Source organism: Pleurodeles waltl, chromosome 3_2 (assembly GCF_031143425.1).
Source record: "Pleurodeles waltl isolate 20211129_DDA chromosome 3_2, aPleWal1.hap1.20221129, whole genome shotgun sequence".
NCBI classification, from domain to species: domain Eukaryota; kingdom Metazoa; phylum Chordata; class Amphibia; order Caudata; family Salamandridae; genus Pleurodeles; species Pleurodeles waltl.
This window is the reverse complement of record NC_090441.1, coordinates 82,913,736-82,927,094: the sequence shown is the minus strand read 5'-3', so window position 1 is coordinate 82,927,094 and position 13,359 is coordinate 82,913,736. Positions and strand designations below refer to the sequence as shown.

The window sequence follows — 13,359 nt, the reverse complement described above, 5'->3', positions numbered from 1 at the left end:
TTGATTAACGCAAAAGCGTATTACATATTAGGGGGCACAGATGATTCTGTGGGGTACTGCAAGTTAGTAGAGTAAGTAAATGTTAAGTTATAAGGTTTTTCAAGTTAGTGATATCTTGTAGCACAATATTACTAAAAGTAGTAATGAAGTCCAAAAAAAAACAGGCAGCATATGTAAATGTTCAGATTTACTACATGGATAACTGAATGACCAATTTATGGTCACATGCTAATGGAAACCTATAAGCAAATACATAACGGATAGAATACATCTTAATCTATATATATTTTATTTGCCTGATCTCTGGCTCACCAAATAAAAGTGGCCCAACAAGCCAATCAAAATCATCACTAAACTTGGCAGACCAATAGCATTTTCTACATTTTAAAATCACTTATTTAAGGGGGTGCAATGATAAAAGGTGGTCCCAAAATGTGTTTTTCTACCAATGCATTTTCCATAGACTATTGTATTTGACGTATCGCGAAAATGGCTAAATGGATATGCATGACATTTGGATGGATTATACATTATGGTGCAGAGTTGATGCTTTTTTACACTTAGTGACATCTGTTACCACGGTATTTACATGGAATTTCACAGAATGTTGTGAAAGTAATGCGTCATATGGCCATAAACATATTTAAAATATATATAAAACAAATCAATACATTTCTATACCTATTACCACTTTTGTAAAGCGGTAATAGGTAGGGACCCACTGCTTACCCATATCTAAAGCCCTAACACTGAACACATCAAGTGTGTAGTAAAAATAATATGGCTGCCTTTTATTCTAAAAAAACAGCAATTACCTAATTATATACTGGCTTGTCAACGCCATGTACCATGATATACTGCAAAGTTATCACGGTACACATGGGCCAAAAGATAATGAAGGCCTAGCAGTATTATTGGATTGAGGTACCATTGTGTCACTCATGGTATAGCATGGACAATGCAGTACTTTAACCAGACTTAAAAGAAAAGCAAGGCCACCATGCGTGGCCCTGCATTGATTGGTAAATCTGGAGAAACGCAAGGCAGCACAATTTGCTGTTTTGCGTTGCTTTGCACACCATAATGCTGCTAAATTTCACATACACCACATTCAGATACATCTTTATGCGACGCAACTGTAGCCACTCCACTAAGTGGTATTCCATTTTACACCACTCTACTCTACGCCTCTCCACTGTATGAGACTCCACTCTATGACACTATACTCTATGGAATTACAATGCAACCACTCCAGTCTAGCTCTTTCCACTGTATACCACTATACTGGACACTACTTCACTATATGCTTTTCCACTTTATTCCATTCTTCTGTATGCCACTCCACTCTACTCTATTCCACTGTATGTCACTCCACTCTACAACACTCCAGTGTATGCTATTCCACTGTATGCCACTCCACTCTACTCCACTCTGTGCTACTCAAGTGTATTGCACTCCACTCTATGCCACTTCATTCTGCGTCATTCGATTGAACCGCACTCCAGTGTACTCCACTCCTCTGTATGCTATTATACTCTACCCCACACTACTGTATGCCATTTCAATCTATACCACTCGGTTATATGTCACTCTACTGTATGTTGCTTGTTGTAAAGTGCCCCTTTTTGGATGGTCACTCCCCACTTTTTGCTGCTTGACGCTGTCGTTTTTGACCTGGTAGTGTACCGAGGCCTGCTAACTAGACTTTCAGCACCTACGTGCTTTCCCTTAAACTGTATGTTGAACTGCATAGGCCAATTGGCAAAGACTTTACCACCCATGTAACTCCCTAGTATTGGTACCAGTGGTACCCAGGGTAGGGTGGTAAAGGCTGCAGCACTGATTGTGCCATGCTGTGTGACCTGAGTAAAAGTGAGACTGCAGAGCTGTCCTGTCAGCCTGCACGAGCAGCCTGCTGATCGAGTGCGACTCTGCCCACACCAGGTGCAGGCCGAGTCCCTTTACTGCCCATAGTGCAGGTCAGTCACCTCTAAGGCAGGCCTCCCATAGCCCAGCATTGCAGAAGTAACTGCTGTGCTGAAGTAAAAAAACTGCAATCCAACAGGTTCCGTGTGAGTGAGCCTATAGAAACTCAGTGTCCAGCATCTGAAGAGTGGGAGTGAGATCTCTGACAAGTTTCAAGTTTCTACTCCCCGCTGGACGACCTCCAGCCATCGAAGTGCCAGTGGATCACCTTTGCAGCTCCCAAGGCTTGTTTGTCTGGAAACGTACAGCCACTCAAACATCACCGACTCCAGAGTTGACCCCCAGCATAGAGACCGCCGTTGGCAACGATCCCTCTCTTGTGGTTCTGTATCCTGAAGAGAGTGACGTCCAGAGGAGCAGCAAAGCATCTTTGGCACGACCAGCTCACGTGATTGACAGCTAGAAGCCACCTCTGCATCCAGAGCCACCGGACGTGGTAGCGAAGTTCCAACTGTCGATTCCTGATCCTTGCCCCCAAAGACCTCTACATCCAAAGGGTAACGTGTGTGTTCACCCCCAAGTACCCGTTTGCCAAGTGGTGCAAATGCAGCAGCAGCCGCGGACCCGTCTGCACCAGGGACAGCCAAAGCAGCTCTTCACCCAGACTCCCCGTGCAAGGTAATAAAAAACTGACTGTTGACTCTTGGTCTAGGGCCCCGCAGAACCTTCAGTCCAAGTGAGTTGCCCAGATCTCACCCTGCCAGTGCCCAAGTGCACACTTTTATTTTCTCCATTGACCTCAATGTGAAAAGTGAAAATATTCTATTTTGCAAAGCTTCTAAAATTCATAACTCCGATTGTGTGTAAGTTAAAAAGTTCGTTTTGGTGTCTAAATTTATTTAAAAACATGCTTTATTTTTCTAAATTGGTGTTGGATTTCTTTCTAGTTGTGTCATTTACTTATCTCCAAGTTGGTATTGTGAAATGCTTTACACATGCTTCTCTAAGTAGCCTGACTGTTGTTTGCCACACTACCAGGGCTGAGGTATGGTTTACTAGTGTGAACCCGAGGTCCACTACTGGGTAACATGCTAGTATCACATGGTAAGACTCCGCAGTCATACCACATAATGCTGCCACCTTGCTACTCTACTCCACTATACACTATTATATTCTATGCTGCTCCTCTGTACAGCACTTTGCTGTAAGCCACTTTACTCTATGCTATTACAGAGTACACAACTCTACTCTATGCCAGACCACTATACGCTATTACACTCTTCCCCACACCACTGTACGCCACTCCAGTCTACACCACTTCATTATACGCCACTCCACTGTACGCTACTAAACTATAAGCTTTTACACTGTATGCCACACCACTGTACAACATTCCGCTCTATGCCACTCCACTCTGTTATTACACTGTACACAACTCCATTCTGCGCTATTACACTTGTGTCTGATCCAAACTTTCAGCCAATAAAGTAGTTTTAACCTCTTGTGTAGGTATAATTAAATCAACAGTTTCTATTGCTCTGCATAATACAGTCGCAAAGGATGCTGTCTCCTCAGTAGCCATACCTGGTGTAGGGGATGATAAATCTACCTCAGGAGAAGTGTCAAGACCACTAGCATCCTGCAAATCTTGTAAAATATCACCTTGAGATATTCTGCATCAAAACGTTACTCTTCTCATGAAAGATTGAGTTCTGACCTATCATACCCCTTGGCAACTGACCTTCAGATAAACAATCGCATCGACGACGCCAATCCAAGCTTCGTATGCATCCTCTGACAAGGAACCTGTTGCTTCCATTGTGGCGCTATTGAGAACGAAGCCATAGGTTCCATAACCATTGATACCAATGTCATCGACCTCAAACCTGAAACAAGAGGCTTAGTTAGCATTGAGGACAGATCTGTCGATGTCTGAACAACTGAAGGCCTCCTTAGATCTGTGGAGCCTGAAGGCGTACAAACAGGATCCAGGCTAACTCCAAAAGATTGAGTCCATAGCTTTCTGAAGCTGTTGGATCTGATTTGGCATTGCTACCTTATTTGCTGGAAGCTGAAACGAAAAGACGTTGAAGGAGGATCCTTTGAACAAGGAACCCTAGTTGGAGAAGAACTTCCAGTCGAAGTCCCCATTACCTTATGTGAATGGCGGGAACGATGAGAGTGGTGTGACGTAGGAGAACCATGCACAGATTTCTCATTCTTCCTATTGCTCGGCTTTGAATTATTTGACTTTGACAAAGTCCTATCTTTCAATTGATCTCTTCATGGAGAACAAGACCGCTCTCTTGACCTCGACCAAAATTGACAAGCCATGAACATTGAACAGGACCGAGTCTTCAATTTCCTGAACTCCACGACTGCAAGTTTAATGGAGCTTGTCACATGACAAACACTACTTCGTGTCATGGCCAGAACCAAGACACCACAAACAGACATCATGTGGATCTGTGACCATCATCTGCCAGTTACAGGTTATGCATGATTTAAAACCTGAAGGTTTTGGTGACATCCTGCACACAAAAAAGTAATTTCTATAAGAAATCAACCTATAACCGTTGAATGACCGTTTAAGCCCCGGATCTGCGTTGGCTAGCGCCGAAAGAAAGGAACTGATGCCAGTGCGAGCAGGTGATGTATAAGTAGGGAAGCCAACCTCACAAGTGCACGAGATGGATTCACATGCAGAACCATGACATCGCATGATGCCATCTGTTGACGCTAAAGGACATTGCTATGCAAAAGTTTCAGGATCCAGTCTGATGCCTGGAGGGTTTCAAAAAGGGAGGAATATGCAGTTAGAAGTCTTTATCAGAATGTGGATTTTAGCAGCACATTTTGTCATCTTGCTTGGTTAAATAAAATCAAAGTAGTATAAACAACAGCAGCAGTGATCAACTGTAAAAATGTACAACCTTTGGCCAATATTCACATTTACTGTAGAAAATGCTTTCCCAAGTCTATAAACAAAAAATAACTACATAAATCAAAGAAAAGAGAATTCCCTTGCTTTGTGGACTCACCTTACCTTAGAACCCATGAAAAAGTGATAGTCCCACTTCAGTGGCCAAACTCCATAAGTCGACATAAGTCATTAATGACAAGTATGACTATCTGCATATTGCTAAATGACAGAAGTAAGGGCTGAACCCATACCTCTCACTGTATATATTACATAAGCTCTGTGAGGTAGCTAGCACTTTCTGTGCCAGACGAAAACCTGTTCAAATCCATCCAAATCTTCTGATGATGCTGAGCTAGGAAATAGATCACAGATTCTAGCCTATAAAGAACAATAAATATACAGTTATTTTGTCATGTGTATTTGCAAAGCGCACTATCACCTGCAAGGGTATCTTGGAAGTGAGCAGGTGTGTGCCTAGTCCTGCCTATGGTAGGTTGGTTAATTAGAAGAGCCAGGTCTACAGCTTCTTGCAGAATTTAAGAAGAGTGGCGGAGGAGGCTTGGATGTGGCAAGGAAGGCTGTTTCATGCTTTACGAGCAATGTAAAAAAAATGCCCGACCACATGACTTGGTTCTGTGTATGTGTGGCATCTGTGCGAGTAGGAGTCCTGTGGAGTATAGGTATCTAGGTGGTTGGTGGAAGAAGATGCAACTGTTCGGGTTGTTGGCATCTATGTTGGGTAGTACCTTGATTGTGTGTTAGAGGAGTCTGAAATTAACACATTTGTGTAGTGGGAGCCAGTGGAGTTCCCTGAAGTGTGGTGTGATATGAGTTGTGTCAGGGGTTGTGGATGAATTTGGCTGACAAGTTCTGGATGGTTTGTAGTCTTCCAGTGAATCGCTTCGTCATCCCGGAGTAGAAGGTACTCCTGTAGTCCAGCTTGCTGGTGACTAGGTGTGACAGTTTTTCTAGTGTTGCCTGTCAGCCATTGAAGATCTTGCTCAGCATCTTCAGGGTGTGGAAGCAGAATGCATTGACACCGTTAACCTGTGCGGTCATGTCTAGTGTGTGTCCATGATTAGTCAGGTTCCTGCCGTGGGTGCTGGGTGTGGGTCCTAGCTTGGCTGGCCACCAGTTGGAGTCCTATGGTGAGGTGTTCTTGCCAAAAATCACTACTTCTGTCTTGTTGGAGTTGAGCTTGAGACAGTTGGCTTCCATCCGATTAGCAGTTTCCTGCCATGCAGGCAGTGAACCTGTTTCTTGTGCAGGGGCCTTATCCCCGAGGGAAAGTATGAGTTGTGCATCATCGGTGTAGGAGAGGATGTTGATGTGTGCAGGGATAATGCTGGCCAGAGGGATCATATATGCCTTGAAGAAGGTGGGGCTCAGCAATGTACCTTCTGATGCAACAGACATAGAGGGGGTGTTAACTGGGGTTTACATTTAAGCCCACGAATTCAAGACCATCAGATTATTGCAGGGTGTACTTGAGGTCCAGCCCACTTGCCGCAGAGCTGAATATCTATAGATGGTGAATGTGAAGGATCTATCACTAGATTCTCATTAAGCTTTGAGCATTCAACCAGGAGCTAAAATTCCATAACATTTTTACTGGTTCTGGGTTTAGCATTCCCTGAAAAGTAGGAAATAACAGATGGAAACCCTTTTTGTGTTCCTTTTAGCACTGTGCCCTAACGCAATTTTACAGCTGTCAGGAAAACACAGTACAAAACTCTAGCATGAAACGGTGACTAGAACCCAACTAACAACCGACACCAGTGTAAAAATGGATGCAGAAATCATTTGGACCCATTTTACCACTCTCACCAAGGCCTAAATGAGGTCCTTAAGGGATCCCATAGAGTCTGATTCTGGGGTATTACAAAGGTACTATAATGTAATGATGATAGAGGACACATGATCAAACCTGATACCATGAAGGGATGTCAAAGAAAAGCTGCAAGCAAAGGCTGGAATGTACCAACATCAGATTCTAGGTACATAATTTAATGATAACAGGTAAAATGATGCAGAGGGCCTTATTTCCTAGTTCCTAGAGAGGACTGGTCCTATGATGAACACCTTGCTGCTGGTTATTACGGATGCTGTCTGCAGTTGTGGATATTTGTGTAAGACCCTAATGCTTTCAGTGTTGTAGTCTTGTTTTATTTCTCTTGAACTACTGAGGAGTAACTCACCAGACAGCAATGATTTGCAGGTGAAAAGTGTAGGACTGGATATTTGTTTCTAATGACTTGGAGTGAGGTAGTGACCCTAAATGGTCTGCAGATGCCCTATTATAGTACATAGAAGGCGCAGCTAATGGAATCACTGAGGACTTTTCTTTTCATTTTACAGGAAAACAGCAGTGGAAATGGAATTGAGTAAATGTCGCTCCGAGCTTAGTTCCCTGAACAAGCAGCTGCTTGAAGCCGTGCATGAGAAGGTGAAGCTCTCCCAGGAACTGGAGGCCTGGCAAGTAAGATCCCTCTCCCTTCTACAACCATTGGGTGCAAAGTAATGACCTCCCTTGTATGGAACTATGAATTTCCCTCTCAATATCTGTGTACAAGGGATAAGAGTTGGAAGGAAGGCAGGGGCGGCTCCTCCATTAAAGCAGAGGAGCGTCGCTCCCCGCCAGCAGCAACAGCTGCACAACTTTTACTATTAAACAATAATAAACAATGTTCATTATTATTGTATGTAAAAGGGACGGGGCCTTGGGGCTGTGACGGGGACAAGGGGGAGTGCACAGCACTCCCCGTCAGTACACATGCACACAGGGCTTTCTCCAACCCAGCAATGCAGGCACTGCATTGCTGGGTTGGAGACAGCGGGCAGAGACTTTCAGTCTGCCATGGAGCACCCTAGCTGGGCGTTCTGTCCAATGCTAATGCTGCTTTCATGCTGCCAGCATTAGGATTGGATGCAGGGCCTGTATCCAGTGTAGGAGCAGATGGTTGTGGCGAGGTGCGGCACAAAAAGTTAAGGTTTTTAAAAATTATATATATCTTTTTTTTTATCTCCCCCGTCCTCCCTCCCGGCCACGCAGTGCCCCGCCCCTTTTCTGTCCCGCTAGTCGCTCCTGAAGGAAGGTCAGATCTGAGAAGGCAATACGTCTCACAAATACCGTACTATCTCTGCCTACCCTCACCCCTCCAAACACAGCTCCACTCACAGGCAGTCACTGACATGCTATAATTTAGATACAACTTCCACTGCAGCAGACACTACCACACTCAAGCATGGAGTTCTCATTCAGATGTCAAGGATCGTGTTCACTCTAGTCCTCAATCAGGCATACTGTTTTCCACTCAGAACTGATGATGACTCCAGCCACTAATTCATGCACACCTAAGCTCGTTTTTACATACTGTATGCCCTCTCTCTAACTGTCCTCTCCTAACCTTCCTCAAGGTAACCCTATCACACCTTGAGCCTGTGTATGTATGTCACCCACCTGAGACCACCCCATTTAGGGACACGATTTCCCTTTAATTCACCTCGTGTCCAGTCTCTATCTCACTGATGTCAGAATCTATAAAAACTTGTAATCCATTTTGTGAGCACTCTCTCGTCTTCTTCAGGGTCATACCCGCCAAACCATCTTTCACCCCACTTAGATCACCCCGCTCACCCATATGATGTGTACACTCTCATTGTAGGCTATCTCCTCGTCTCTTCTCTCACAAGCTCTCTTTTACACACAATGGGCACTTTCTCAAAACACCCATCCAAGCAATCATATCTCATCTGCCTACAACGAGTTCGCTATAACAAACAACTCAGAATCTTATAGACCTCAGTCTGACTTTCTGTCTTCGGTTTCCCACTGCTGATACTTTTATCCTCCTTATGTCACTCACTCTTACCCACCTCATGCACTTACTATAATCACCATGGACTCTCTTTCTCTCTTCATCACCTCAGGCTCTTTCACCTCTTAGCTTGAGGTGCCTAATGACCATTCCTACTTTCTCAGCATTAAGGGCCTCATTACGAGTGTGGCGGTCTTAAGACCGCCACACAAAGTGGCGGTCTGGACTGCCACACTTATGGTGGCGGACTGGACTGCCGCATATGCGGTGGTCCGATCGTCACATAACAACCCTGGTGGTCCGACCTCCAGGGAACTGCCAGCTCCGCCAGAAACTTGGATCCCGGCGGTCTGGCGGTGGAGCAGATCCTAATCCGCCAGGGCAGCGCTGCATACAGCGCTGCCCTGCGGATTACCACCTCCTTCTCCGCCAGCCTTTTCATGGTGGTAACACTGCCATGAAAAGGCTGGCGGAGAACAGGTGCAGTGGGCCACAGGGAGGCCCCTGTGCTGCCCATGCACCTAGCATGGGCAGTGTAGCCCCCCCGTCTAGCACCATCACAATATTCACTGCCTGCTTTGCAGATAGTGAACATTGCGAGGGTGCTGGTGCGCCCTGCTGGCTACAGCATTGCCGCCGGCTCGATCAACTGTCGCAGACAATGCTGTAGCTGTAGATTGTTTCCTGCTAGACCGGAGTTTCTGCCCGATGACCTAGTGGGAAACTCGTAATGACTCCGGCTGAGAGGTTGCCACGTTGGTGGCAGCCACCCTGTCGGGAGGGTGGCAGATGGGCTTTTCTGTCCGCCAAACTTGCAAAAAGAGCCCCTTAGTGCTTGTTCAGTTTCTCTCAAATGGCTATCACTCTCAGCTGATGGGTAATCTTACTCCAGCTGTGGCTTACGTTCAGCAACTTCAAGCAATCTTAAAATTTCATGTGCACTCTCCTTGTAACCTTGTCTTACCTTATGATGCGCTTTGGGCTCTCTCGCCCACAGCAAGAACTCACCCTCAATGTGGTGAGGCACTATGACTACCTCAGAATCTCTCTCCCACCTCATGCTCTCTCTTTCCAGTTATGCTTTCTATAACCCACTTCAAAACGGCTCTCACTTTGTCTTCAGTCTATCACTGATGCCATCTCTCTCTTCTCTTTATTTTCCACCTTGGTTTCTCTTCTTTTCCATAGGCTCCCGCCAACATGGTATTCTCCCCATCATACTTTTGGATTTGACTGTAGCACACCCCAGGATCCCTCTCACATGACGACAACCTAAGACAAGTCTTTCTGTCTGCTGGAACCTCTGTAGCCCTTCATGCATGTGTGTCTCTCACTCAAAGTTTCAGTTTGTTATCGAGCTGAACATCTTCTGCACTTTTGGGAAAAGATTGCATGGATGGACATATGAGATCTGTTTTTCCGGATATATGGGGGGGAGAGGTGGATTCTGAGATTAGCCAAGTCTACTTTTAATAGATGTGTGTTCAAAACACAACATGACATCAGCAGCTTGCTAATGACTACATACTTTAGTCTGGTAACTGCACACTTTACAACATATCTTATTTGTTTCTCCTGCCAGGAAGACATGCAGAGAGTGATCAGTGAGCAGGTCAAGAGCCAACAACAGAGAGAGAAAAACAATGCATTAGAAATCAAAGGGATCAGCACACACACCGACTTCATCCACCGTGCTAAAGAAAAAACTCACACAGACCGCAAAAGCTTCTTCTCACTCTTTAATTTCTAAAGATTGTGAGGGAACTCAAACAGAAGATTTACAGACTTTGATATTTATCCTTGCATCAAGGAAAACGAGGTCACCCTTCTCCGGAAATGAGGAGATCAAAGTGAATCTGTAATTTATGCCCTGCATTAGTGACCTAGAGGGTCCTGTGCTCGACATCCCCTGTGAGGAGGCTCTGAGCAACCGGAGATCTACTGTATCACCTTCACCGAGGACAGATGGAAAAGATGTGATCCATCCTCTGCAGTGAGAAACATTTGATCTATCGGCTACAGTGACATCTTGAGGAATGTGTGATCTACAGAATAAAGCCAGAAAACATGGAGGCACCTCTGATAAATCCCTGCAATGAGAAGATACAAAGAAACCTGTTTTCTGCTACTTAGAGTGAGGAGACCTGGAGGGACGGTTGAGCAAGCAAGCCATTTGCTAGCTTGGATCCAAAAGTGAGCTGCTTTAAAACAATTTCACCTGCTACAAGCCAAAAGCCAGAAAGCCTTATATTGCTTTCTCGAAAAGTCTTGATTATATGACAGTAATACACAAACAGTCTGTACACATGTTTGCATAGAGTGCACACGAAGGGCTTCATTTACAAGAGGCCTGTGCCGCCAGAGAGTCACTTTTTATGATGCTTTAGTGGCGCAGGCCTCTCAATCATATCTGTGAGGCGATGCAAAGCCACCCTGCGTTACTTTGCACGGCCTCATAGATATGGAGAAAGGCAAGTCAGCGCAAAGCATTGCATTACCTTACTCTACGTCATGGAGGCGTTCCATGGGCGTTGCAATGGGTTTTCCCATGCAGCACCCATGGATTTTGACACACTCCCAGATATACAAGAGTCTGTAAACCTGGGAATGCGCAGCTGAAAGGTTTATGGCGCTGCCCTATGCCACATGTTTGTAAATGAGACCCCATGACGGTAAGCGTTGGAGACTTGTTCTTAGTAGAGGGGCGCAGTCAGTTCTGGATCATGAGCAGTGGAAGAGAGTTATTTTTCTGTTAGTTGGGCCCAGGGGTCGCGAGGAGCATGAAACTATTGTCCATTGATCTTTACTTTAGAGACTATGATACGGTTATCCAGGTATAGTGGAATTTATGACTATCAAGTATGTACCTGGCTCTATGAGTCATCCATCTTTGTAAATAATGAAGAAAAGACGATATAGAAAGTGATATAACTCTTCTAGTAACCAATAAGGTGAATTTCAAAGGAAGACATTAAATACTGCACTGGTGACTGAGTCCCCCAAATCTGGAGCAGAACCACTGACTGATGGGTGCATTTTAAAAAAAAAAAACATTCAAGCACTAGGCTGATCATTTTATTTAGGAGAAATCATATTCAGTTCCTTTTTTAATAGTCACTCAAAGTAGTGGAGTGTACCCCCAAAAGACCCAAACCACTAACACATATTTATGGAACAGAAAACTATTTCCACTTCAGATGCAGAATTTTCTTTCTGCGGACCTGTTGATTTCCCCGAATGGCTTCATAAAATCTGAATGCTACTAGACTTCTGCTTTCCTAGTCTTTTAAATGAAGGTCTGGCAGTGCCAGAGCTTCTTAAACGTGTACTAAAACTGTGCGACAATGAATGTATGCTCTGTCCTAGTGATGGTGCCACCCTGCAGTTCTTTAATAAAACTACCTTCATGACAAAAAATTGTCATAGAGAACAATAACGTAAGTGAAAGTAGTGCTTGAAAGACCCTAGCGACCGAAAAAACGTAGGAGCTGAGGAGAAATTACCTCAACAATATAGAAAGATTGTGGGCAAATGCATCAAAAAAATAGAAAAGATCCTGCTCTACTGAATTGTTCACAGATCAAAGGATGAGTGCACAGACAAGGAACTTAAATGCCGACCACAATGGGGTTGAGGGATCTCGGACATTTGAGGTTTTCCCTTTTGCTACTAACAGTAAAAATATATTAAAATGTCTCAAGTTCCCCTCTGATCTCGAGGTCATATTCAAGAATCTTGAATTAGTGAAGATTCACAGGGGGGGAGACCCGAGGAAAGTAAGGAAAGTAGAGGAACCTTTGATATCGCCTGTGTATCAAGGAATGCTGAACCTGTGATTCACCCCTTGCAAGGAGGAACCTTTAAGGAAAATGTGATCAATCCATTGTAAAGAAAGCCCCAGGCCAAAAGCCCTTAGTGTGGTGACTGAGAGACCCAAAGGATCCTACACACTCCATGTCCCATGGAGAGACAATTAAAGGAAAAACGTGAGAACCCAACTGGACAGGGACCAAAGTGGAACTTACATGCTATACTCCACAGTCCGTGGGAAGGCTATTTGGAGACCTTCCTAACCCGCAACGACGAGAATGTCAATAACTAGGAACTGTACCCTTTGTGAGAAAACTAAAGAAAAGCTGTGAAAAGCAAATCGCAACAATGAGACCCTGAGGAACCTACAGTCCACTTCTCACAATAATGATAAGAGTAACTGGATGGGAAAACCATAGAAGGACAGAAGAGGCAACGGATCTTGCAAACCTTTCCTACACTGAGCAGACTAGAGTGCACTTGCACCAAGGAGACCTAGCGGAACCTGCATCATATGGGCACAGGTAGAAGATCCCGCAGAAGCTACATTCCTGCCCCTCTGTGAGAGGAGACTTTGTCATTATTCATTCCTGCATTATTTGTGTAAGAAGCTGCCTTTGTTTAATAAAAGTATTACCTTGCTTGTTGCCAGTTTCTCTCATTTTTTATAAGGATCAGTTACTATGAGATTGACCACGGTAGTATAAATTAGCAACCTCCTCATTTTCACTGTTCCTTTTACTCATCCCAATCAGGGTCTGAGAAAGTGTCTCCAGAAGTGCATCATACTAGGTCGATCTAGAGCATACGCACAATCTGTGTCCAAGGAAGACCCCCTTTCCTGCTCCACCATCAAGGGTGTGCAAAACCGACCTTGCAAAT

General features: G+C 44.5%; 1 protein-coding gene across 1 annotated transcript in view; it reads left to right on the top strand.

The window, feature by feature from the left end:
- Positions 1-13,124, top strand: part of LOC138286505 (BICD family-like cargo adapter 1) — a 71,004-nt gene extending 57,880 nt beyond the window's left edge. Inside the window, exons 8-9 of the mRNA XM_069226846.1 lie at positions 7,208-7,328; positions 10,250-13,124. Of these exons, the coding sequence (XP_069082947.1) occupies positions 7,208-7,328; positions 10,250-10,417 (289 nt within the window). The 3' untranslated portion in view covers positions 10,418-13,124. The remainder of the gene's footprint in view (positions 1-7,207; positions 7,329-10,249) is intronic.
- The last annotated feature ends 235 nt before the right edge of the window (positions 13,125-13,359 follow it).